At 36.3% G+C, this 26,997-nt stretch overlaps 1 protein-coding gene across 1 annotated transcript in view; it reads right to left on the bottom strand.

Moving 5' to 3' along the window:
• The window catches only part of LOC150089623 (1-phosphatidylinositol 4,5-bisphosphate phosphodiesterase epsilon-1-like), a 634,994-nt gene that overhangs the window by 44,683 nt on the left and 563,314 nt on the right, over nt 1-26,997 (bottom strand). Inside the window, exons 39-40 of the mRNA XM_090390053.1 lie at nt 17,650-17,855; nt 1,529-1,660 (exon numbers count right to left, since the gene is read on the bottom strand). Coding sequence (XP_090246179.1) covers nt 1,529-1,660; nt 17,650-17,855 — 338 coding nt within the window. The remainder of the gene's footprint in view (nt 1-1,528; nt 1,661-17,649; nt 17,856-26,997) is intronic.

Below are 26,997 nucleotides of genomic sequence, written 5' to 3'. Positions count from 1 at the left end.
TAACCATTAATCAAAATCCTCTGTCTCCTGTTCTGCAATTATCTGTGATCCAACTGAGGATCCTACCCATGATACCAATGTGTTCCAGCTTATACCATAATTTCTCATGTAGGATAGAGACAAATGCTTTGATAAAATTCAAATAAGCAATGTCAAAATTATTTCCTATATCCAGCTCATGAGTGATGCTAATAAAATAGCTACCCACATTAGTCAAATAAGATTTTCCCTTTATAAAACTGTACTGTGTTTCTCTCAGCATAATATTTTTATCTTCATATGACCCCTGTATTGAATTCTTAATCATCACATATGTGATTTTGCCTGCCACTGAAGTCAGAATGACTGTTGGCAGGAAACTATAAATGCATACTTTCAGAACTGCTTTTATGTGTTGGCAATGTACCAACACGTCTCTAATTCAAATAAATCTCCTCTGAGTCCAATAATGCCTTTACAATAAATCTTAATGGTTAAATGCACTCTCTTACCATATCTCTCAATATTGCTAAGCATGTGTCACCAAACCAGGGGCCTTATTTGCCTTTTGGTTCAAAAGTTTTTCCTAAAAAACTATCTTCTATAATTTTAAAATCCCTAATTTACTATTGTTTACTTTCACTAACACAGCTTCTCCTCACTGTGAAGGAATTTTTTTTCTGTAAATTGATGCAAAGTACCCATTCAGTTTATCAGCACATCAGCTGGGTTATCTACAACTTTCCTTCCTCCATTAAATTATTTTCTTAACATCTGATCTAATTAGTTTTTATTTTTCTGTATTCACATATATGAAAAAAACTCCTGTCCCATTCTTTTTCCTCTTAGCCAGTGAATTTTTATAATCAGTCTAAACTTTTCTGTGATGCTATTACAGATCACCTCATAGCTGTTGTAGGCTTTGGTACTTCTTATTCATCCTTCTCAGCATTCTCCTCGTGCCATATTTTCTTAATTGATATATACATTCATGGCTTCTGTGACTGCTGCTTTGCCTGATCTACTGTATTATATTGTTTTTTAACTGTGATAAAAAGTATTGTTGTAACTGCATAGCAGAGCATTTTTCATACAAGCACAATTTCATTAAGTTAAAGACCAAATCTGAATTAGTTCATAATCAAAAGTATGAATAATATCAGAATTTTAGCCATAAAGCAAAACAAAAACTTACAGTAATGGTAATGGTGCAGAATGAGGGCACAACAGACACTAAGTTTCTATAAAACATTTAATATCAGTTAAAACAACATTAAATAATCACTATAACACAATAATGTAATGTGACATTTCATCAGTACGGGTGCATGATGTCTTTGAGGATGTCATTTTCACTGACAAAACATCAAGTATGTTATTGTGTTGTGATGGTATACTGTATTCAATGTTAAGTTTTAACTCCCATTAATTAAATGTCAGAGGAACATAAATGTCTGTTATTGCTTCTTTCATTCAGTATAGAATGAAGAGCCCAAAATAATGCTACTTAGGACTTGCATGAGATCTACCATGAAAATAACTTATTTACCTGTATGATTACTTCTCTGGTTGTACTCTCTTGTGTAATTTTAAGTATTGTACTATCTTCATCTGCAATAACACCATGAACCATAAGGAAGAACATCTTTCTCTTCACTGGCATATTGCTGACTGTCAGAGTCTAGTAAAAAAACAGAGGTTGGGAGACAATCTCTGTCATTCATGCTTATTCTACTGTAATGTTCAATATATTAAAGTGAACACAATGGTTTATGAAATCTTAAAATCAAATCCTTTAGAAAATGCCCCACAGATAACAACTAACCACAGAGAGAACATATATAAGGTGTAGTAATAAGGTTCCAGACTAGTGCAATAAAAAAACATAAAACGAAGGTGCTCAAAAATGGTTTTATTTTTATTCAAAGCAATCACCACCTCATTGAATGCACTTATACCATTTTAAAAGTTTCTGAAAAGAGCCAGTGAAGGCATCCAAAAAGATGATGTTCAGTTTGGCAGTAATGTTTTTTTTTTTATGCCCTAACATCTGAAATCTGTTTCCGTTGAGGGCAATTTTCACATTAGGAAAGAGGAAAAAGTTGGCTGATGCTAGATTGAAAGAGTAGGTGGATGGTTGATCTGTGCAATGTCTTCCCAACAAGTGTGGAATGGGTGGGGGTGTTGTCATGCAATAAGAACCAGCTGCTTTTCTCTGGAAATTGTAGCCTCACCTGGAAATGTGCTTCAATAGTCCTTGAAGCACCTATACATGCAGAATGCAGCATTGACTCTCTCCCCTTTGAGTACAGAATCCTTGTGAATCACACCCTGCTTGTCGAAAAACATGGTCAGCATTGTCTTGAACTTGGACCTGTAAACTTTTTTGACAATTTTGAACTCCACTGCATGCTCTGATACTTCATCTCTGGGTTGTACTGGAACTGAACACTCATCTCCTGTGAAAATACAGTCGAGGAAATCAGGATTCTCAATACAGGTCTGGATGAAGTTTTCACATGATGACACTCTTTGTTGCTTCTGCTCATCTATGAGGCTATGCGGCACAAATTTTGCACAGATCTTCTTTTCCCTAAATTCTCATGCAGAATTTGATGAATAATTTCCTTATTCATACTTATCAGTCATCGTTCTGTGGGTCAAACAACCATCTTGCCACAATTTCCCAAACTTTTGCAACTTTATCCTCATTTCAGGAGGTTGACAGCCACCTACTTCTTGGGTCATTGCAAACATCCGTCATTGAACCATTTATACCATTCAAACACACTTACAACTTAACGTTTCATCACTATAAACAGTTTTAACATTTCATACATTTCTGTTACAGCTTTCTCCAGTTTAAACAAAATTTGATATTTGTTTGTTGCTTCATTGCAAAATCATGATATGGAATATTAATACTACTAAAGAAACTGGTTGTAACTTGCAACTTGTCAGCCTATTGGACAATCTCTGTACCACTATTTGTTGCAGGAAGTTTGAACAAGATACCACTTCCATTTATTTTCAAACTCATCAAACATGACCACAACAGCACCAGTCTGGGAACTTTATTGCCACACCTCATAGATATTTAACATTTTTTCTTATTTATCATTTTTTGTCATATTATTTTTAGATATTGTCAATATCAAATTATATTTTCTTCAAAATGTTGATTTTATAATTTGATTTGTCACTATAAAATGTTTAGATAAATTTTCAGATAAACAAGAAGGAATGTAATTAGGAAGAGGGAGGGATGGTATAAGTGACAGACCAAGGTCTGAAAATAAAATGTTGCAAAGAATTAACTCTGCATCTAATATGCTATTGTACTATTGCATTCAAAATACCATGCACAACAACTGATATGCCATCAGAATATATATAAAAATTATTCCAGTGTGAATTTTAATATGTGCATGGTATTGTCTTCATATTCAGTGTGCATCACTATTTATTTTTTAATTTGAAAAGTAATCATGATAATTTTTTAATCAAGACTGATTAAAAAATTGTGATAAAAGAGGAATAATTATGCCAGAAACAGAATTATTATAAATTTTTGTTGTGATAATTCCAAACATGAAAACTCTAATACTATGTATCAGTTGAAGGTTTGAAACTAGGCAACTTGTTGGTTACATGCAACCCCAGAAAACTTAAGACCCTTCAACTTTCTCATAGATGGTTAGAGACAGCATATCATTGAGAAGTTTTACACGCACGCACGCACGCACGCACACACACACACACACACACGTGCGCACACACACACTCTCTCTCTCTCTCTCTCTCATTAGTTTTTGTAATACTGAATAACAGGGCTGTAAATCAACTGAATGAGTTTGCATTGTCTTGAATAATAAAACACTGCAAGAGTTTTAGTTATTATGGCAACCTAAACTTTTGTATAAGTAAGTAAATTACATAGATAGATTAGATCTCTGTGCAGGAATAGAGGAAGTTTAACATATTCCTGTTAAGGAATTATATTGAACCACTAGGTGGCAGTGATCACAGTGTTCTGAAGTGGGAGTTACTCAAAGAGGTAACTACCATTAGGGGTAAAGGGAAGGGGTATTGCTTTCGTAAAGGCGACTACGATGGACTGAGACAGTATTTAAATTCTATACAGTGGGATCAACTGATGATGTTACCAACAGCAAATTCAAAATGGGAAGCATTCAAAGAACTTATCTTGGAAGCTACTAGGCTTTACATACCAACTAAGAAATATTGTTCAAGGTTTAGGCCTAAGTGGATGTCAGATGAACTAATGAGGCATATGGCAGAGAAGAAAAATGCATGGGATACATACAAATTAACACGTGACACAGATGCCTATGATAGATACAAGTTGATCTTTAACCAAGTTACAAAGGAGGTTAGGCAGGCGAAGGCAGATTACGAGAGATCCTTGGCAAGGGATGCGAAGAAAAACAGCAAAGAGTTCTTTACTTATGTAAACTCTAGAAGGAAGGGGATGAATCAGATTGGTCCACTTGATATCGATGGGTCAACTGTTGATGACCCTGCTCAGGTAGCTAACAAACTAAATGAATATTTTGCATCGACATTCACACATGAGGAGTTATTCAGCGAGGGGAATGCCAAAGGTGTATTCAACTCTAGCAGTAAGCTAGAGAATCTTGTAATAACTGAGAGTAAAGTGGAGGAGAAATTGTTGAAGATAAACACAAGAAAGGCACCTGGGGTGGATGGGATCTATCCAGTTATATTAAAGGAGGCAGCAAAGGAAGTAAGCAAACCCTTAGCCATAATTATGAGAGCTTCCTTGGACTCAGGGGAGGTACCCATGGACTGGAGATGTGCAAATGTGACCCCAATTCACAAGGGAGGATCAAAGGCTGACACGAGTAATTATAGACCTGTGAGTTTAACTTCTGTTCCCGGAAAATTAATGGAGGCACTGGTTAAAGAAGCACTGCAGGATCATCTAGACAAAACTTCAGTTATAGCTCGGACACAGCATGGTTTTGTTAAGGGGAAGTCTTGCCTGACCAATTTGATTGGATACTATGATGCAGTCACAAAAGAACTGGATGCAGGGAATAACTTTGATATTATATACTTAGATCTTAGAAAGGCTTTTGATACTGTTGCACATGGAAGACTGCTGCACAAATTGGAGCAGTGTGGCATTGGAGGCAAATTGCTGCTATGGATAAAGGGGTGGTTGAGCGGGAGAAGACAGAGAGTGGTAATCAATGGACACTGCTCATCGTGGACTAATGTTATTAGTGGAGTCCCTCAGGGTTCAGTATTGGGTCCTTTATTGTTTTCTGTATTTATAAATGATACTGATGATTGTATATCAAGCTTAATGTCCAAGTTTGGAGACGATACGAAGGTTGGCAGGGTTGTCAAGGACACTACTGACACTATGCTGCTGCAACAGGATCTGGAAAGGTTGAGCAGATGGGCTGAGAGGTGGCAAATGAAGTTTAACATTGACAAATGTAAAGTACTACATATGGGAAACAGCAACCCCAGAGCAACGTATCAACTCTGTGGTACTACACTGACAGTGGTAGAGAATGAAAGGGACCTGGGGGTGGTTGTGTAGGCAGATATGAAGTTCTCTGAGCAGTGCAGATGGGCTGCAAGAGTAGCTCATGGTGTATTGTCAATGATATATAGGAAATTTTCTAGCAGGGATAAGGAGGTGATTATTCCCTTGTATAAGGCAATGGTCAGGCCACACCTAGAGTACTGTATACAGGCCTTCAGGCCTCATTTCAAGAAGGATGTAGAGCTGCTGGAACGAGTACAGAGTAGGGCAACATGATTAGTTAATGGAACAAAGGGGTGCTCTTACAAAGAAAGGCTTAAGTTTTGCGAATTACAGTGTCTGGAAACTAGGCACCAGCGAGGTGATCTGATAGAGGTGTACAAAGCCTTGAATGGTTTGAGCATGCTCAATGCTGATGGGATTCTTCCTCTTGCTCAGAAAAATCACCTGAGAGGGCATAAATTCAAATTGAGGAAAGACAGATGTAGGATAGATGTGCGGAAATTTTACTTTAGCCAGCGGGTGGTTGGTAGGTGGAACAGACTTCCATCCCTTGTCGTGGAAGTTGATAGCCTAAATAAGTTTAAGGCTCAGCTGGACCGATATTTCGAACAAACAGAGGGGTGAAGTGGAAGTGGTTATTTTTAATTTTACTTTATTTTTTTTGGCTGATGCTGCATAAGCTTGCTTTCTTGCATCAAATGCCTCTACTAATGCTAATGCTAATATGGCAATCGCAGCATGGATTTATTAAGATCATCTCTTATCTCACCAACCTGATTAGCTGTTATGATGAAATAATAAATAAAATTGATGCAAAACAATAATTGTGACATCATATATATATATATATATATATTTCAGTAAAGCATTTGATACTGTTCTACATGAAAGATTGCAGTACATACTGGAGTAATGTAGCATTAAGGGAAAATTACTGCTAAGGATAAAGAGATGGTTGAGTGGCAGAAGACAGGGATGGATAAATGGGCATGCCCTTTTTGGACTAATGTTATTAATCCTTCAGGGTTCAGTGCTATGCTCTTTATTGCTTTCAAAGTTTAGTATTGGTATAAGAAAGAAAGCTTATGTAGAATATGTATAAGAAAGATTGGTATAAAATTGGTATAAGAAAGAAAACTTATGCAGAATAAGCCAAAAAAAAAAAGAAAAAAAAACACTTCCCATATCATCCATTTCCTCTAAGAGTTTTGCTTAGTTCTTGTTTGAATTAATTCAGACTATCCACTTCATAACATCAGATGGAAGTTTGTTCCAACAATCAACCACCTACTGGATTAGAGGAAATTTCTGCACATCTACCGGCAGTCATCCTTCCTCAATTTAAATTTATGCCTGCTCGTATGGGCGGTCTGACCAAGAAGATTGCTCCATCAGCATTGAGCTCACCCAATCCATTCAAAGGCTTAAACACCTCAAGCTGATCTCCACACAGGTGCCTAGTCTCCAGAGGCTGCAATTTGCAGAACTAAAGTCTTTCTAGTAAGAACATCCTTTTGTCCCTCATTAAATGCATTGCTTTTCTCTGCACCTATTCCAACAGATCCACATGCTTCCTAAAATGAGGCTTCCAGACTTGTATACAGTACTCAAGATGTGGCTTAACCACTGCATTATACAATAAGATAATCACATCCTTATTCCTGCTGACAAACCTATAAGCTGTCTTGGAAACCTGTCTATACTTCTTAGAGAAACATCTTGTCTGACTGCACAATTACCCGAGGACTTTTTCATTGTCTGCCACCTTGAGTGTGGTATCACCTAACTGGTATGTTATTCTGAGATTACTGCTATCCATATGCCGTACCTTGCATCTGTCAATGTTAAACTACAGTTGCCATGTTTTGGCCCATCTGCTTAATTTTTCCAGGTCTTGTTACAGTAGCATACCCTGATTACTGTCATTCGTCACCCTGCCTACATTTGTATCATCTGAAAACATAGACGTTAAGCCTGATGTGCCTTCATCAATATATAGAAATTGACACTGGGTTCATCACTGAACCCAGGGAACATTACTAATAACAGTAGTCCAAGAAGAGCAGTGCCCACTGATAAACACTTTTTGTCTTCATCCAGTCAACTCTCTTTATCCACAGCAGTATCTTGCAACTATTGCAGCACTGCTCCAGTTTGTGCAGCAGTCTTGTATAGGGAACAGTGTATCAAAAGATTTTCTGAAATCTAAGTATGTGAAGGCTAAATTATTTTTTGCATCCGGTTCCTTTGTTATTGCATCATGGCATCGAATCAGATTGGTCAGACAAAACTTCCCCTTAAAAATCTATACTGTGACTGCTGTATAACTGCATTCCTGTCTAGATGGTCTTGCATTACTTCTTTAACTACTGACCCCATTATTATCCCTGGAACAGGCATCAAGCTAACAGGTCTGCAATTACTCATATCACCCTTTGATTTCCCTTCATGAATTAGAGAAACATTCACACATCTCGAGTTCAGACCCCCGAATCCAAGGATACTCTCATAATTAGGGCTAATTAGGTTTGCTTACTTCTTTTGCTGCTTTTCTTAATATGACTGGATAGATCCCATCCATCTTAGGTGTCTTTTTTTAAATTTAGCTTCAACAGTTTCTTTTCCACTTTCCTCACATTGTCATAAAATCATTTAGCTCCCTGTTAGAATCTGATATACTTCTGGCATTCCCATCAGTGAAAAATTCCTCATGTGTGAATGTATATGTAAAATATCTATTCAGTTTGTCAGCAATCTAATCAGGATTATCAACAGTTAAACCATTCATATCTAACAGACCAATATGATTCATCCTCTTGCTTTTAGCATATACACAAGTAAAGATGTCTTTGCTGCTTTTCTTTGCTTCTTTGCCATAGATATCTCACAATTTGCCTTAGCTTGCCTAACCTGCTTTATACCTTGCTGACTAGTTTATATCTAGTACAGACTTCTCCTGATAATTTTTATGCATCCCATGTATTTTTCTTTTCCAATATGTCTCATCAATTCATCTGGCATCTATTTAGGTCTAGGTATTGAACAGTATCTCTTAATAGGTATAAAAAGCCTAATTGCATCTATGATTACATTCCTGAATGCTTCCAATTTGAATTTGCAGTTGGTTCCACTGAATCAGTCCCACTTTATGAAAATTTATGAAAGCAAAAGCCCTTTCCTTTGCCCTTGACAGTAGCTACATATTTAACAAACCATATCAGTAAACTGTGATCATACCTAATAGTTCTTTATTTACAGATTCTTAATGTATGAAGAGTTGTTTCTTATAATCAGATAAAGAGTATTGTTTTCTTTCATTGCCTTACTAATGCTGGTGTTGAAAACAGTCATCCAATAAATTCACAAACCTTGCTACTGTGTGAGTGACCAACCCACAAGTTCCAGTCAATATCTGGAAAATTAAAATCCCCCATTATAAGACAATCTGATTTACTGGCCCACTTTACATGTCTGTACAGCTGTTTGCTATACTCATCAAGATCTTTTGGCCTACAGCACACTCCTGTTTACATTTTTGTTTTCCTCAGTGCTTACATCATCAAAGCTGACTTGACATTGCACTGGCCACATATATCAACTGGATGCACTGCCTTAAATTTTATGTGCATCTTAACTAAGAGCATAAACCCTGTCCTGTTTTATCTGTCCTTTTTTCTGTACACATTGTACTCCCCATATTCAAATGTTGTATCCTTTTGATATGAGTGACACCATGTCTCCAACATCTCTACCATGTCTAGATTTGATGACTTAACCAGTACTTCAAATTTATGAAATTTATTTACTATGCTCCTAGCATTATTGTATACACATGTATACATGAACCTACTTTTACCCTTAGTAACCCCTAACATATCCTATGTATTTACTTGTTGCTTAGTATCTAAGTTTTCAGATGACATAAATATTGGCAGGGATCAAGGAATCTACTTCAATAAGACTTAAAAAATTAAACAGATGAACTGGGATACAGAGAGGACTGATGGACTGAGAAGTTCTGTATATGGGTAGCAGCATTCCCACAATAACATACCAAATGGTTGGTACTGTACCACACTCAAGGTAGTGGAGAATAAAAGAGACCTAGATGTAATTGTACAGTGCAATATAAAATTCACTGAGCAGTGCACACTGGCTGTTAGGACAGCTGACTGAGTTCTGTCAATGATATACAAGAATTTTGCCAGTAGGATCAAGAAGACAATTATACCATTGTATAAAGAAATGGTTAGGCTGCATCTTGAGTACTGTACAGAGGTATGGAACCCAAATTTTATAAAGAATATGAAACTGTTTGAATGGGTGCCGAGAAAAGCAAAAATATTATTCTGTGGCATAAAAGGGGTACTGTAACCAAGAGAGACTCACTGAAAATTGCAGCACTTGGATACTAGGCACCAGTGAGAAGACTTGATAAGTGTTTAAAACTTAAATGGATCGAGCAAACTAAATGGTGATGGCCTGCTTACTCTTTCTCAGGACATAAATTTAAAAAAGAATGGTTACAGGATTAAAGTGTGAAAATCTGCTTTGAAGTAACTGACTATTGGAACAAAAATTAGGCACATTATTAGAATAATATATGCTTCTCACTCCATGTCTGGGAAACTAACATTTATCAGGATAAAAATTTGAAGTTTAACCTGAATTCCTGCATTGAATGTTTATGTAGAGGCTTTTAAAAATGGATGTGATACTGTCTCAGGAAATAGGTCAAATAACAGTTTCAGATAAAATCTCTCTTATCGAAATTGAAACTTTATATGGTTGAATGCTGACACAAATTTATGAATTATTGTAGTAAGTGTGATGACAACAGTAAATCATAGCATGTCTGCAGGTTGGTCTGAAAGGTTTTATCAAGGTCAGACCAGTGTTGAAGACAAGCAACATTCAGGCAGACCAAGAACATCTGTGGGTAACATATCAGCAATCAATATTAATACCATTTTGGATGAAGACAAATATACGATCTGTGAATAAATAATCAAAGAATCTGGAATAGCAAAATCATCTGTTTACTAAATTTCAACTGACATGTTACAAAAATGAAAGGTTGCTGCCTGATGGGTCCCACATATGCAGTCAGATGAACAAAAAAGCTTAAAGTAATGAAATGTGGTTAGTCACACATTACTGACAAGAAGGCAAATGTTTTTAAAATGCCTTGTTGACATTGATGAGACATGAACATGCAACTTTATAATAAAATTTACATTAGAACTTTTCAGTGTAACCTCCTTCATGGCTTATCACTGTTTCCCAATGTTTGGGTAATTTTTGAATGCAATTTAACTGTCTGCTGAAGTTAAGTTGTCTGATCTGTTGAACTTTTCCTGAACTGAACTGAAGTCAAGAGTTTAGTGGAAGCATCTATCTCCACCAAGCCCCTCTAAATGTTGCCAGCAACAATCAAAAGTGAAACAAATGGTCACTGTGGCCTACAATTATGAGGGTATTATTGCTGCTTATCATGTACCTCTTGGAAGATTAGTAACTGGAGACTACTATGAAACATTTATTTCTCACAAATTACACCCAAAAATTTGTCAGAAGTGGCCACAGATGGTGGAAACTGCTGTGCTCATACTCCATGATAATGCAAGCCTTGTTTTCACAAATTAAAAGTGAGAAGCACTACCTCATCCCCTTATAGACTTAGTATGAATCCTTGTGATTATTATCTTTCTCCAAGCTCAAGAAGCCATTTCATACACAAAGATTTCTATCTTTCGAAGCACTGAGTGCAGTTGTGCCTCAACAGATCAGACAACTTAACTTCAGCAGACAGTTAAATTGCATTCAAAAATTACCCAAACATTGGGAAACAGTGATAAGCCATGAAGGAGGTTACACTGAAAAGTTCTAATGTAAATTTTATTATAAAATAAATTAATTTTATATTAACCGCTTTTGAGTATTTCATGTGAGATAACTCTCATACATTTAATTTAGTGAAAAATTAGATTATATATTATGATGTGTGATCAAAACGTTTGGAGAATAACTTTGTATCTTGAAAGCTAATTTATATATTTATATGCTTTATATCTAACTTTGTACCTAGATGTGATGAGTTGCAACTTCTTGCAACATACACAGTGATGCATCTGACATAATAACACATAAATCAGCTATATATCTGCAGTCAGTCTGAAATGCATCAGGCAACTCAGCGGGAATCTTTAAGGCAGAATGTGCTGGTCCCACAGAAGCTAGTTATTGTCAGTGACACAGGGGAATAGGAAATTGTCAGGGGAAATAGGAAATATATTGTGCAAAAAGAATTGGTGGAATAGGACCAGGGTATGTCTGCCAAGGGCAAAAGTTGATGACGTTGTAGAGCACATATCATCTTTTAAGGACACAAAAGGGTGATAAGGTCGTAGACGTTGGCACTAATGACATTAAGATTAAGAGATCTGCAGATTTACTTAACAAGTACATGTCAATGTTGAAAAAAAAGTTGGAAATTAAGGGTTAAATTTAAAAGTGTCTGCAATTCTGCCATGGCACAATAGGAGGCAGAATATGATGAGAGCCTTGTCAATCAGTTCACCCCTGGGGAGATTGTGCAAGGATCATTTTTCTCAGCATGGTCTGTGTTTGTTAACAGGAGAGATTGCTTCTATGGGGATGGGATACACTTAAATAGAAACGGACCAAGAATATTTGAAGATGCTATCAAGGCAATGTTAGGTGGGTCAGAAAGCTGCTAGCTTGGTGGGATTCACAGACTAATAGATTAAGAAGACGCAGACAGAGGTAAAAGTTGATTCTTTAATTGCTTTTATTAGAATGAGCAGCAGACAGAAAAGCAAAGTGCTGGGGATTTCAAGAACTGCTGGGAGTCATCATGGAACAAGTAAATACATGGGCTGTATTAAGGTAAATAAGAGTAAGAAGAGGTGCATGTATACTTGCATGTTTTCTATAGCAGCATGTTCAAAAGATAACCAGATTGTGTAATACTTTTGTTCTGATTATCAACAGTGATTATTCATGCATTAAGAATCTGCAGATAAAAGAACCACGAGGGGGCAGTGATCACAGTGTACTGATGTGGGATTTACTTAAAGATGATTTTGCTTTCATAAAGTGACTACAGTGGTCTCAGACAGTTTTAAATTCTATACAGTGGGACCAACTGATGATGTTATCAACAGCAAATTCTAAATGGGAAGCATTCAAGAATGCTTCCTATTCATGCTATCTAGAAATGCTGTTCAGGATTTAGGCCTAAATGGATTTAGATGAACTAATGTGACTCGTGATGGAGAAGAAAAATGAATGAGATGCATATAAATTATCAGACGATACAGAAGCCTATGGTATATATAAACTATCTGTAATCAAGTCGCAAAGGATGTTAGGCAAGCAAAGGCAGATTACGAGAAATCTGGCGCCTCTGTAGCTAGATGGACAGGAGCAACAGTGCGTAGCACATGCTTCTTGATTAGACTGGGGTTCAAGCCCGTGACCACCAAAAACGGAGGATGCGGAAAGGTCAGGGAATGACCACTGCATATCCCCAGAACAATAAGACCTTAGTTGCTAATGCTCCTATAAACCAAATAACAAACAAACAACGAGAAATCTTTGGGAAAGGAACCAAAGGAACAGCCACGACTTCTTTACTTATGTAAACTCTAGAAGGAAGAGGATGAATCAGATTGGTTCATTTGATATTAATGGTTTGATTGTTGATGATCTTGCTCAGTCAGCAGACAAACTGAATGAGTAATTTGGATGTACATTCACACATTAGGAATTCTGTGTAATAACTGTGAGTAAAGTGGAGGAGAAATTGTTGAAGTTAAACATAACACCTCAGGCGCTCACATCTTATGAGTATGGGCTTGGGACACCCAGGGTCCTGAGTTGGATATCATCATTCTGTTTCTTGGTGATTCCTTTCTACTTCTGACTCTTGCTCTCTCTCTCTCAGGGTAACTCGGGAATTTTTTTTGGTGCTGGTGCAGCATAAACCTCAGGCTTCTTTGCAACATATTACTAATAATAATAAGGCATGTGGGGTAGATGGGATCTATCCAGTTATATTAAAGGAAGCAGCAAAGGAAGTAAGCAAACCCTTAGCCATAATTATGAGGGCATCCTTGGATTCAGGGGTGGTCTCCACAGACTGGAGATGTGCAAATGTGTCCTGAATACACAAAGGGAGATCAAAGGGTGACACAAGTAGTTACATAACTGTCAGTTTTGCTTCTGTTCAAGGGAAAATATTGGAGTCACTGTTTAAAGAAGCATTGCAGGATTATCTAGACAAGACTGCAGTTACAGTTCAGACACAGCATGGGTTTGTTAAGGGGGAGTCTTGTCTGACCAATATCTTCAGAGAGACCTAGATAGACTTCAGGAATGGTCAGAAAAATGGCAGTTGTGCTTTAATCCAACAAAGTGTAAGGTATTACACCTGGGAAACAGTAATCCCAAAAAAACTTATTCACTTGGTGGAGTTCAACTAAACCCAGTACTGGAGGAAAGGGACTTGGGTGTTACGATACGGTCAGACATGAAATTCTCTGAGCATTGTAAACAGGTTGCAAGGAAGGCCCATGGTGTCCTATCGATGATCTATCGAACTTTTGCAAGTAGAGATAGGGACGTGATAATCCCATTATATAAGGCTTACGTTAGACCACACTTGGAATACTGTGTTCAAGTATGGAGACCGCACCTAAAGAAAGACATCGAGCTTCTTGAAAGGGTGCAAAGAAGGGTAACTCGCCTGGTGAGATCGGCAAAAGGGCGTCCTCATGAAGAAAGACTTCGAATATGTGGGTTGCAGAGTTTGGAAACTAGACACCTTAGAGGAGATTTGATTGAGGTGTTTAAGGCTCTGAGAGGCATCAGTAAAATGAATGAGGACAAAATTTTCAAGATTATAAATGATGCTAGAACTAGGGGACATAAATTCAAGTTACGGGGGGAAATGTTTAGATTGGACTGCAGGAAGTTTTATTTTAGCCAGCGAGTTATAAATTACTGGAATAAGTTGCCTTCATGGGTGGTAGAGGCCGACAGTTTGGGGAAATTCAAAGGTCATCTGGATAGTACTTTCGGGTAAGGGAAGCGCATAGGATGATAGGTTTAATTTCCTTTTTATTTTTTTTTAATTTTTTTTATTTATTAATTATTATTATTTAGTTATTTATTTTATTTTATTTATTTATTTTTTTTTTTGTTTTTATTATTGTTTTGATCGGATTTTTTTTTTTTTTTTTTGGCTGGTGCAGCATAAGCCATAGGCTTTCTTGCACCATGCGGCCGTTACTAATACTAATACTAATACGATTGGATACTATGACGTGCAGAGAGTAGTAATCAGTGGATACTGCTCTTTGTGGAGTACCTTAGGGCTCTGTTTTGGACCCATGTTCTTTTTTCTATATTTATCAATGGTATTGATGAAGCTATATCAGGTTTAATGTTCAAGTTTGAAGACGATACCAAAGTTGGCAGGCTTATTAATGACAGTAATGATGGTATGCTACTGCAACAGGATTTAGAAAAGTTGGGCAGATGGGCTGAGAGGTGGTAACTGAAGTTTAACATTAACAAATGCAAAATACTGCATATTGGGTAGAAGTAACCCCAGGAAACGTATCAACTGTGTGGTACTACACTTAGGGTGGTAGAAAATGAAAAAGACCTGGGAGTAATTGTGCATTCAAATATGAAGTTTTCTGAACAATGCAGACAGGCTGCCAGAGCAGCTCATGGGGTCTTTTCAATGATATACAAGAATTTTTGCTAGTAGGGATTAGGAGGTGATTATCCCTTTGTATAATGCAATGGTCAACCACACCTTGAGTACTAGATACGGGTCTGGAGGCCTCATTTTAGGAAGGATGTAGAGCAGCAGGAACAAGTACAGAGAAGAGCAACGAGATTGGTGAGGGAACAATGGGTTGATCTTACCAAGAAAGGCTTAACTTCTACAAATTTCAGCGTCTAGAGACTAGTCACCTGCGAGGTGATCTGACTGAGGTGTATAAGGCCTTGAATGGTTTGAGCAAGCTCAATGCTGATGGAATTATTCCTCTTGTTCAGATTATGCACCTGAGGGGGCATAAATCCAAATTGAGGAAAGACAGTTGTAAAACAGATATGTGGAAATTTGCCTTTAGCCAGTGGGTGGTTGATTGCTGGAACAAACTGCAATCTGTAGTTATGGAAGTTGATAGCTTAAATAAATTCAAGTTAAAACTGGACAAAAGTTTGGAGCAAATGGATAGGTAAAATGGGAAGGTTTTTTTTTTTGGCTGTACAAGCTTGCTTATTCTAATGCTAACTATTGAACAGGAGGTGTTTTTTGAGCATCAAATTTACATCAAATTTTGTTTCAAATTAGGGAAAAGTTAAACTACAACCAAGAAAAATTTTAAAAACTGCTATAGGATAAGATGCTATTTGTCATTCAAAGAATTTTCAGTAGCTTGTAAGTTCAAAGGGGCAACTTGTCTATCAAAGGTGTATACAGTGTATATAACCTTCACTCTGACACTTAACTTCAAAAACCAACAATTCAGTTGCTTAAGTTCATGATCTGATCAGGACTGACTGAACCTTCACTCTGACATCTAAATATCCATGAGCTTGTGAATAAAATTGATATTTCATAAGGGGCATGTATATCAATTTTAACACAATATTTGAGAATGCAGTGCATTTCAGCCAACTTTGTGCATCTCATCCTCACTGATGGTCACAGAGTGTGGCAAATTCCTGAATGTCAGGATCTTTGCCAACCAATGTGCTTCTGCTGACCCATGCTTTGTTTCTTCTGGCATTACTGGTGACGAAACATAGATGTATGGCTATGACCCAGTAAGAAAGCCTGTCTTACTGGGTCATAGCCATACATCTAGTACTGTCAACAAAAAATTCTATCTTCCAAGACCCAAGCAAGACAATCCCACTCAAATGTGAAGATCGTGTTTTGATGTAGCATAATGATGGTACACTATTGCAACAGGATTTAGAAAAGTTGGGCAGATGGGCTGAGAAGTGGTAACTGAAGTTTAACATTCACAAATGCAAAGTACTGCATATTGAGTAGAAGTAACCCCAGGAAACATACCAACTGTGTGGTACATTTCCTGGGGTTATCAGGAATACTGCAATACAGTTCTGCAGTGACTGCATGCATGCATGATGCTGTTCAGAGTAAATGGTAAAAAAAATGGGCTTCAGCGACATAGCACTTGTTTCATTACAGTGCCCCTACACACTGAGCACTTCCATTCAAGATAGTCTTTTTAAGCACTCTATCACTGTGGTTCCCCATCTGCAATACTCACTGAAAAAATGATCTGTAATTTTTTTTTTCCAAGCTTAACACGCCCTTTAAAGCTCACGGAATTGCAATACTCGTTGCATTTCTAGGAGCCATATATTATGTAATGAGTCATTATTCAGAAAGTGACACAAGAACTTAGCAATAACTAAAATAAACCTATCAAGAATACTTCCAGATGTTGCAGAAGTATCGAATTAGTGTATACAATGTAAAGAAGACTACTCTGAAAGAGATCCATTTGAATAGCTGATAAGCTTTATCATTTCTCCCAATCATTCAGTTTCTGAACTTTTTGATCACACCTTGTAAAATGGAAAAATATTAATTTTTTTTTTTTTTTCTTTTTTTGTGCTTGCTGCTTATCTCTTGGTGACTAGTGTGTTCTGGAAGTATCCTCTCTCTCCTCCTTCAATAAATTATGCTAATATATCTAGGGAAGTGCAGATAAAGTATGGTACATGCATTACAGAATAGTTTGATACAATATGAAGAAATACTCTTATTATTTCAGAGATTATTTGATGAGTATTATCACACTAAAATTTTTATGAGCTCATAGCATTACATCTTATAGAGACAGTCATTATCTTTTCAGCATAGGGTTCTGTGCATTTTATGTCATGACATATAAATCTTCTGTTACTGAGTGATGTGCATGGTGTGTCCATTGCTTTGTGTTTCTGTCAAACAGATATTAGTGAAAATACTATTTTGAATGGGTGCTGCAACTTAGACATATGATGCATAGCAGTCTACATAAAAATTTGAAATTCAGTCATACTTCTTTACACTCTGTTCGACCATATTCTGTTGTAGGACCCCCATCTTTTCCACGTAAGCGAACTTTTCTGCCAGATGTAGTTGCATCATGATCATCATTTGCTTGTGGAAGCTCAAGGCCTTCCTCTTCCCATTTGGAATATATAAACAGTGTTGAGAGAGGAAGTGCCATGTTTTGAGGGTTCCGAAGTCTTACATGACGATAACCTATCAAGAAAATATCATAGTCATTTGTTTAGTAATTACAAGTTATAATAGCATACAGAAAAAATTTTAAATAATTGAAATAATAACAATTGATAACTGAGGAGCAGCAGTTCTCAAACTGTGAAGTAGAATCCCCCACCAAAGAGAATGATAAGTTTGAAGAAAAATATTAGGTTATGATAAGGTTACTAAGTCACTCTTTTACCATGTATGGAAATTGCTGCTGACTTAAAAAAAGAAGGTATACTTAGGAGGTACTGACTGCTGTGACAATTAAATAAACTGAATTATAAAAAAATAACAAACTATAAAACTTGCAGTTTTATAGTTTGTTTAATAGTTCGGTATACTGAAAAAATAAGGCATAGCCTCATTCTATACAGCAATGAGCAATTGCATTTGCTACTTTGTGTATTGACCTCATATTATGGGAAATTTCACCAAGAAATACCTTGATATTATGTGCATTAGTGACTTAGCCTATACTATGTCATTCTGTAGTATGAACCAGAGCTGTAATGCTCAATATGTTCTACGTTGATATCAATATTTGTGAAATAATAAGAGAAGTTTACCTCAATATAATAGGTAGAATACTTCCATATGATACTCTCCAGAATTGAAACGAAAAAATCGAAAATCTTACATTACAGTAAAAAATAATTAAAAATCAATTGAATACAATTAAAAATAATTAGAAATTTTCGTCCCTGTGATCACAACATACAGTCGAGAAGCGTTGTCAGCTTCAGGAAGGAAAATCGTTTTGCAATTTTTTCGTTAAATTTCTTTTAATTAATTTATTTAATTTTTAATTGCATTAGATCGATTTTTAATTGTGTTCAATTGATTTTTAATTATTTTTTACTGTAATGTAAGATTTTCGATTTTTTCGTTTTAATTGCTGGAGAGTATCATACGGAAGTGTTCTACATATTATATTGAGGTAAACTTTTCTTATTATTTTACAAACTATGTCATTCTGTATTATATCTGTAAATGTATGTGTTGGGCCAGAATGTTGTGTGGACTGAAAACCCCAGAATAACTCACAGGATAAAAATCCAATTCCCTTGCCCGAGATCAGCTGACTAAATCCTACACTGAAATCATCTAGGTCCTCCAATCTTCAACAAAATTTGAATCTAGACCACCTGGGTTCTGCCACCATCGTTTATTGATATAAGAAAATACAAATGTTATTTAGTATTCTTCTGGTAATTCTCTGTAGGGGCATAATTAATATTAAAAGTGCTTTTATTGAGTCTATAAATTTATAACAATACAAATATGAGTTTATAACATAATAGTATCACATAGAGCATAACATAACTGGAAATAGCTAGTATGTACTGCCATTCTATAACTTGAAAATAGTGTAGCATTATTATACTTGCATCTTTTAGTTCCATATGGTATTTTTAAATTAAATTTAGACTAAGCTCATCCCTTACTAGAGCAACAAAGCAAAAGGCTTAAAATAGCAACTTAGAAGAAAACTGCCAACTTAGCAACTTAGAAGAAAACTGACTCAGAAGAAAACTGCCAACAGAAGTTCTCTTATGAATCAAGACTTTATAATGTGTGCTACTTGTTCCTGTTTGTGAACTATCTGTATCAGGATATAATACAGCCAATGATACAGTGTGTTCTGATGGGCAAATATGAGAACCCATTAAAAGGCCAATTAAGCACTGAGCTGCCCTGCTGAACACTAGAGCTAACACTTGAGCATCAGACAATACGATATCCTCAACAGCAGACAGTGCTGGGTACAATGGGGGGGTAGCTATTTGTCAGTAACTCTATTGTCAGGAAACAAAATATATTATGTAAAAGGGATGGGTTGAATAGGAACAGAGTATGCATGCCAGAGACAAAAGTTAATATATTGTAGAGTAGCCATCATCCTTTTAAGGGCACAAAAGGTGATATTGTTGTTCATGTTGGTACTAATTCTGTTAAGAATAGGAGACCTAAGGATTATTTACTTAACCAGTTAGGATTTAGGATTAAATCTGAAAGTGTCTGCAATTCTGTCCAGAAATAATAGGAGGATATACACGATGAGAGAGCCTTGTCAATCAATACAACCCTGAAGAGACTGTGTAAGGTTTATAGGGTAGTATTTTTCTTATCATGGTCTGTGACTGTTATCATGCAAGTCTGTTTTTACAAGGATGGAACGCACTTGAATAAAAGGGGCGCAAGAATATTTGCTGATTTTAGGCAGTGTTAAACAGATTGGAAAACTGTTAGTATGAATACACAGACTAATTGGTTAACAGCAGCCACAGGCAGAGCTGAAACTTACTCTTGCTCTGCTTCTTTTGGTATATGCAGCAGCCTGGAAAGCAAGGTGTCAGGGATTACAAGGCCTGCTGGGGCTTCACAGAAAAGGTATACACACACACACACACACAAGTACTTGCTTGTACACTGATGCTAGGAGTATAGTAAACAAATTTGATGGATTTGAATACTGTTTATAAGTCATCAAATGCAAACATTGTAGGGAGGATATTGAAAACATTGTGCCACTCAGACAAAGAAATACAGAATTTGAATATGGAGGGACAATGTGTGCAAAAAGGACTTTTTTCCTTTCCCTTAATCATGACTTTAAATGAGTTGTTCCATTGCAGGTTAATTCCATTAAGATATAACTACAGTTATAAAAACATTGTTACTCTGCAATATTTACCTGCATCATCATCAGCCATTTTCAATCCACTGCAGGATGAAGACTTCTCCAGCAACTTTCCAGTTCCTTCTGTTTTGTGCAATGGCCATCCATTTACTACCCAAAAAACTCATGAATTTCATCTGTCCATCTCCGTCGTTGTCTTCCAGGTTTTCTTTTAGCTCCTCTTGGATACCATTCTGTTATTCTCTTAGTCCATTTGTCAACATGTCTTCAAGCTATATGTCCTGCCCAAGACCATTTTAGTTCTTTAGTTTTGATAAGAATGTCCTTTACTTGAGTGTGCTGCCTAATCCATGTGTTTCTCTTCTTATCTAACAGTATGATTCCCAATATAATTTGTTCCATTCTTCGCTGTGTAGTTCTCAGCTTCTCTTCCATTCTTCGCTGTGTAGTTCTCAGCTTCTCTTCCATTCTTCGCTGTGCTGTGTAGTTCTCAGCTTCTCTTCCATTCTTTTGGTGAGTGCCCAAATTTCACTTCCATAAGTATGGTGGATAGTATACATTGGTTCATTATTTTGTTTCAGACAAATCGGGATATTGCTCCTCAGTATGTGACTATATTTCCTGAATACTATCCTTCCAAAATTTATTCTTCTCTTGACTTCCAGCCATTTATCATTATTACAGCTAATGACTTGTCCCAGATAAGTATATGACTCCACCTTTTCAATTACTGCTCCTTCAATAATATATCCCTTTCTGTGGCATACTTGTTCATAATTACTTTTGTTTTAGCCATATTCATCTTTAGTCCAAAATCCTTACTAATGCTGCATAACTGATTAAGATTTTCCTCTAATTCTATGGGATCATGGCTTATGACTACAATGTCATCTCCAAATTGTAAATTGTTTAGGTACTCTCCATTCACATTGACTCCTTTCTGCAACCAGTCTAATCTTCTGAAAGCTTTCTCAAGGGCAGCAGTAAACAACTTTGGGGATATTTTGTCGAACTCCTTTCTCGATTTTAAATTTGCTACTGTCTTGGTCTAGTCTAATAAAGGAGGTAGCATTCTCATATATTTTCTTCAAAATATGGGGTATCTATGCCTTGTCTTTCCAGTGCCTGAAACATTGCCTTGTGCTGTATAGAGTAATTCCTTTTCATAATCCACAAATGCCAGGCATAATGGCTTTTTATATTCATTCTTTCTCCATTAGCTGTGATATTACGTGAAGGTGATCCATAGTTGAGAATTCCATCCTAAAGCCAGCTTGCTGGCATTGCGCATTATCCTGATGAAAGACGGCACCACCAGAGGGGAAGACCATTGCCATGGAAGGGTGTACTTCGTCAGCAATGATGTTTAGGTAGGTGGTGCTCTTTTGGTTGATTCTCATCAAGTATTCTTTCTAATCTGTTAGTAATGACCCTTGTGAACAACTTGTAGATGTGGGATAACAAGCTAATTGGTCTATAATTTCCAATTTCTGATTTATCTCCTTTCTTATGCAGCAAAACTATGATTGGGTTATTTCGCTCCGTAGGCATTACACCTTTTCTAATGCATTTTGTGGAGAGTCTTGCCAGTTTTTTGCTATGTGTCTTTCTCCCAATTTTAGCAACTCTACAGTAACTTCATCTTCCCCTGGGGCTTTCTGATTCTTCATTTTCTTCAATGCATGTTCTATCTCATCAGGAAGGATATCGGGTATGTTGTATGTGTTACTAATTTGCGATCCATCTTCCCCACTGCTGGCATCATTCCCTCGCTCCTTGTATAATTCTCTATAGTAGTCTTCTGCTATTTGAATTATGCCTTCTCTGCTATTTATAAGTACACCATTGCTATTCTTCAGTTTCGGTATCATTTGTCTTTCTGTGTTACTGCCAATGGCTGCTGATTTAAGTCCTTTGTTTTCCCTTAATGCTTGTTCTACTTTTCTTGTGTTAAATCTTCTTATGTCCTCTCTGATTCAATTTCTAATGGCTTTGCATAACTCAGTATACTCAATTTTCTCCTTGTTAGTGTTTATCTTGCTCTTCATTTGTCGTCTTCGGTTAATCATGACAAGTGTTTTTTTGACTAATTTTTTCTTCTATGGATTTCTTTTACTTGCATAAAGAGCATCAATTCCAGGATCTATACTGTATCCCTTGATCACATGAACAGCTCCTCTTAGTGGTCAGGATGTCCAGTAAGACAAGTAAGAAAAGCAAGACATTTCAAGAGAGTAACTGACTCCCAATTGATTAATGGGCTGTCATCACAATTATTGCATAAAAGAAACAGGAGAGAAAAGCAACAGAATATACAAAAAATATGGAATTGATGTAGTTTTTGCAATAAACAAAATAGGTAATTTTCTAACAAATGCAATTTCCCTGATGAGATGCAGGCACATTATGCACAAAAGCACATGCAGTTGTATGACAATTTACACAGGGAAGATACACTCTGCTGCCACTTTATTAGGTACACCTGCCTAGTAAGGTGTTGAATCTCCTTTTCCTTCAAAACAGCCTGAATTTGTCTAGGCATTGATTGAACAAGATGCTGAAAACGTTGTTCAGGAATGAAGTACCATGCAGACTTGAGTGTGTCATGCAGTTCCTTGAGATTCGACGGAGATGTAGGCCTGCCGCAAACAGTCCTTTCCAGCTCATCCCAAAGATGTTTAATAGGATTGAGATCCACTGACTGAGCAGGCCACTGCAGCAAAGAAAAGTCATTGTCATGTTCCTGGAACCATTCCATAGTGATTGGGGCTTTGTGCGCCGACACATTATCCTGCTGGAAGTAACCATCTGACTGAGGATAAACTGTGAACATGAACAGATGCACTTGGTTAGCAACAATGTTTAGATACAATGTGGCATTCAGACGTCAATCTATGGGTAATAAATGGACCCAACGTGTGCCTAGAAAACATTCCCCACACCATAACACTGCCCCACCTTGCACAGTAGTTGTCAGACATGACAGGTCCATGGATTCATGTTGTTTTCGCCAAATTCTGAGCCTTCTATCAACATGATGCACCAGAAACTTCAACTCGTCTGACCAAGCAACTGTTTTCCAATCCTCGATAGTCCAGTGCTGGTGTTGCTGTACCCACAGGAGGCATGCTCTCTTGTTCTTCATTGATAACAAAGGTACATGATGCAGCCATCAGCTGTTGTAGCCCATTCGTGACAAAGTGCAACTAGTGGTCCGTTGCAATATTTTGTTCTGCACACCAAGGTTGTATTCTGACATGATGTGCAACATTGTGGCTCGTCTGTTTGCTTGCACAATTTTAGCCATCCTCCTCTGACCTCTCTCATCAACAATTCATTTTTGTGAGGATTGTTGAGAGAAAACATCCTCTCAACAATCCATTGAGAGGATGTTTTCTGTTTGCTGCACCATTCTCGATACACCCTTGAAACTGTGGTGCGTGAAAAGTTCAGGAGAACTGTTTCAGAGATGCTTTGTCCAGCATGTCTTGCACCTACTACCATGCCACATTTGAAGTCCATTAGATCACTCCTTTTCCCCATTCTTGCTACGCATTTGTAAGTTTAACTAATACTAGAAAGGTTGTTCTGCTGAATTTATATCCACAACTGTGGTCATGTGGCTTGCAACATTGTGGGACAAACGATTTGTGTGCCCAGCAGGGGTGTACCTAATAAAGTGGCAGCACAATGTAGAAAGGTTATTTGACATGAGGGTGGGTTAACATTGTAAATATGTAGCAAAGGTTAATACCAGGAAATTAGTGAGGTCACAGAACATGCCTATAGTTGTTCCTATGTTTTTAATGTAAACAGTTTTGAAATTATAACGGTTGGGGGAGTTTACTAAAATAAAAATTAAAGAAGCTGTGCATATAAGGAAATTTAAAAATATGGGATGGGATATAAAGGCAATATGAATGTAATTTTTGGTGAGAGAATACAAATTTATACTGTAAAAATGTGGGTTTTTTTTTTTTTTTTCCCTTTTTTGTTGTGTTTTTGTTTTGTTTTTTAATTTCATTTTCCAATTTTTTTTCTCCTTTTCTTTTTCTTTTTTTTTAACTGAGGCTATAAAAATAAAGATGTACATAAATATAAGAGAAGAAACTGATCTTTATAGAAATAGTAATCTCTCTCATTGACCAATCAGGGTCCAAGTACTGTCTTCTCCATTTTCTTACTTGTCTGAACATCCTGATTGCCTGTTGTGCATGGAATCAAGGGATTCTATAGATCCCAGAATGTGATGCTTTTTATGCAGATAACTATTACAGAGTAACTGTTTTTTAATTGTTATATCTTAATGACTTTTTTATTTATTTATTTTTTATATTTCTTATGTGGAGGCAGTCCAGCACAGAAAGGACAGAAAAGTCAGTAAGAGGGGGAGGAGTATGCTCTTAGTTAAGAAGCACATAGAAACTAAGGCAGTTTATGTGGGTGGCCAGTGCAATACACACTAGGAAAACAAAAATGAGAGTAGGATTATGATTATGTTATGGCCAAATGACTAATTAGTATAATAAACAGTTATACAGAAAAACATTGTGGGCTAGCAGATCAGAATGTCTTATAAGGGAGAATTTCAAGTTTCCAGATATTGACTGGAACTTGTGGGTTGGTTATTCCTAGAGCAGATAAATTTCTGAATTTAGTGGGTGACTGTTCTTCTACAGCAGCATGTTAGAGAAAGCAATACTTTTGATCTGATTATCAGCAGTGACATTTAATCTCAAGAAGTAATGCAGTATCTTCTTGACTGGAATGCAGTTATTCTAAATTGGAGCATAGATTTGTTAAGGGAAGATCTTGTTTAACCAATCTGGTTAGCTACCTATGATGTAATAACAAAATAACTACATTCAAAAAATAATTTTGACAATGTATACTTAGATTTCAGTAAAGCTTTATACACTATTCCATATGAGAGATGAGAGACTACTGAGAAACTTGAAGTTGTGTGCCATTATGAACAAGTTACTGCTAACGATAAGGGGATGTTTTAGTGGCAGAAGACAGAGGGTGGTTATAAATGGGCACTGCTCTGGTTGGAATGTTTCAGTACTGAGCCCCTTATGGTTTCCAGTATTTATTAATAATATTGATTAGGTGATATCATACTCAAGGTGTTGGAGAATGAAGGACCTAGGTTTATTTTCACAGTCAAGCACGAAGTACCTTAGAGATTAAAGCAGACAATCTGCTAGGAGAGTTCTTGGATTATACCAGTGTAAAGGCAATAGTTAGACCACACCTTGAGTATCACATATATGGAAGCCCTGAAATTATGCAGAGAGGAGTAACCAGATTAGTCAAGGTCACAAAAGAGTACTCTTACAATAAAAGACTTTACTTGCAGAACTTGCAAACTAGGCACCTGGGAAGAGACCTGATTGAAGTAAGGCTTTAAATGAATTGTGTAAACCAAGTGCTGATGGCATCTTTACTCTTTCTCAGAAAATACACGTAAGGGGACAAATTTAAATTGAAAAAGGATGCCTGCAGGATCAATTTGAAAAAACTTGCTTTCAGCTAGAGAGTAATTAATTGTTGGAAGATGTGAAAGAGGACAGTTTAAATAAACTGAATGAAGCATTATACAAAATTATTAGAGGGGATAGGCAAAGGATAGGTAGGTAAGTTTTTTTTTTTTTTTTTCCCTTGGTTGATGCTGTATAAGCTTGCTTCATTTGGCACTACTAATACTCTCCAAATGAGTAATAAGTAACGAAACCACTATATTACCTTGAAGGATGCCTTGATGCACTACTCAAAATTAATAGAGCTGCTCCAATAGAGAACTATATTACTATTTATTTTTAAAGTATATGCTGCTTACTTGAGCATAATTCAGTTTACTTAATTGCTTGATAGCAGTTTCATCTCACAACTATTTCTTCCTGTTACATTCAGCAGCAGTTTGCATGTGGTATAAGATCAGTTTAATTTAAACATAAATAGTTGATCCTATCACATTCCATTTATTCTTTGAAAACAAATATTATGAAGTTTAATCCATTTATTTCTCTAACTGGAAGAATGGTATGAAGTGATTCATTCACTTTTAAAGAGATGAACAAAAAATATTTAAAACCCACAATCTTTGGCCTTAGTGATCAGACTTAAAAACACTTTTTAAAAGTATTTATTTTATTTAGTTAGTCATTACTTTATATAAAGTAATGTTTTTACTACAGTAAGTTGCTCCAATTTTCTTATATTCACTGTTAAAATTTTTGTTGTTTTAACAGCAATATTCCTTTTTTTTAATTATTCATTAATTTGTCTAATATATTATATCCCATTTTTATAGTGCAGTCAAGTTTTATTAAAACCAGAAATAAAAATTAAGTCCATTTATAAATTATAAAAATTAATTTTAATATCAATATATGAGCAATCTGCAACTATAGTGACCAATAATAACGTTTAATTTTTTTTTTCATTTCTTTAATTATTTTTTGGCAGAAAGAAATATAAAAGATAGAA

Source organism: Mastigoproctus giganteus, chromosome 2 (assembly GCF_048544385.1).
Source record: "Mastigoproctus giganteus isolate SK-2022 chromosome 2, ASM4854438v1, whole genome shotgun sequence".
In the NCBI taxonomy this organism is placed as follows: domain Eukaryota; kingdom Metazoa; phylum Arthropoda; class Arachnida; order Uropygi; family Thelyphonidae; genus Mastigoproctus; species Mastigoproctus giganteus.
The sequence above is the reverse complement of the archived record's forward strand: the minus strand, read 5'-3'. Positions and strand labels throughout refer to the sequence as shown.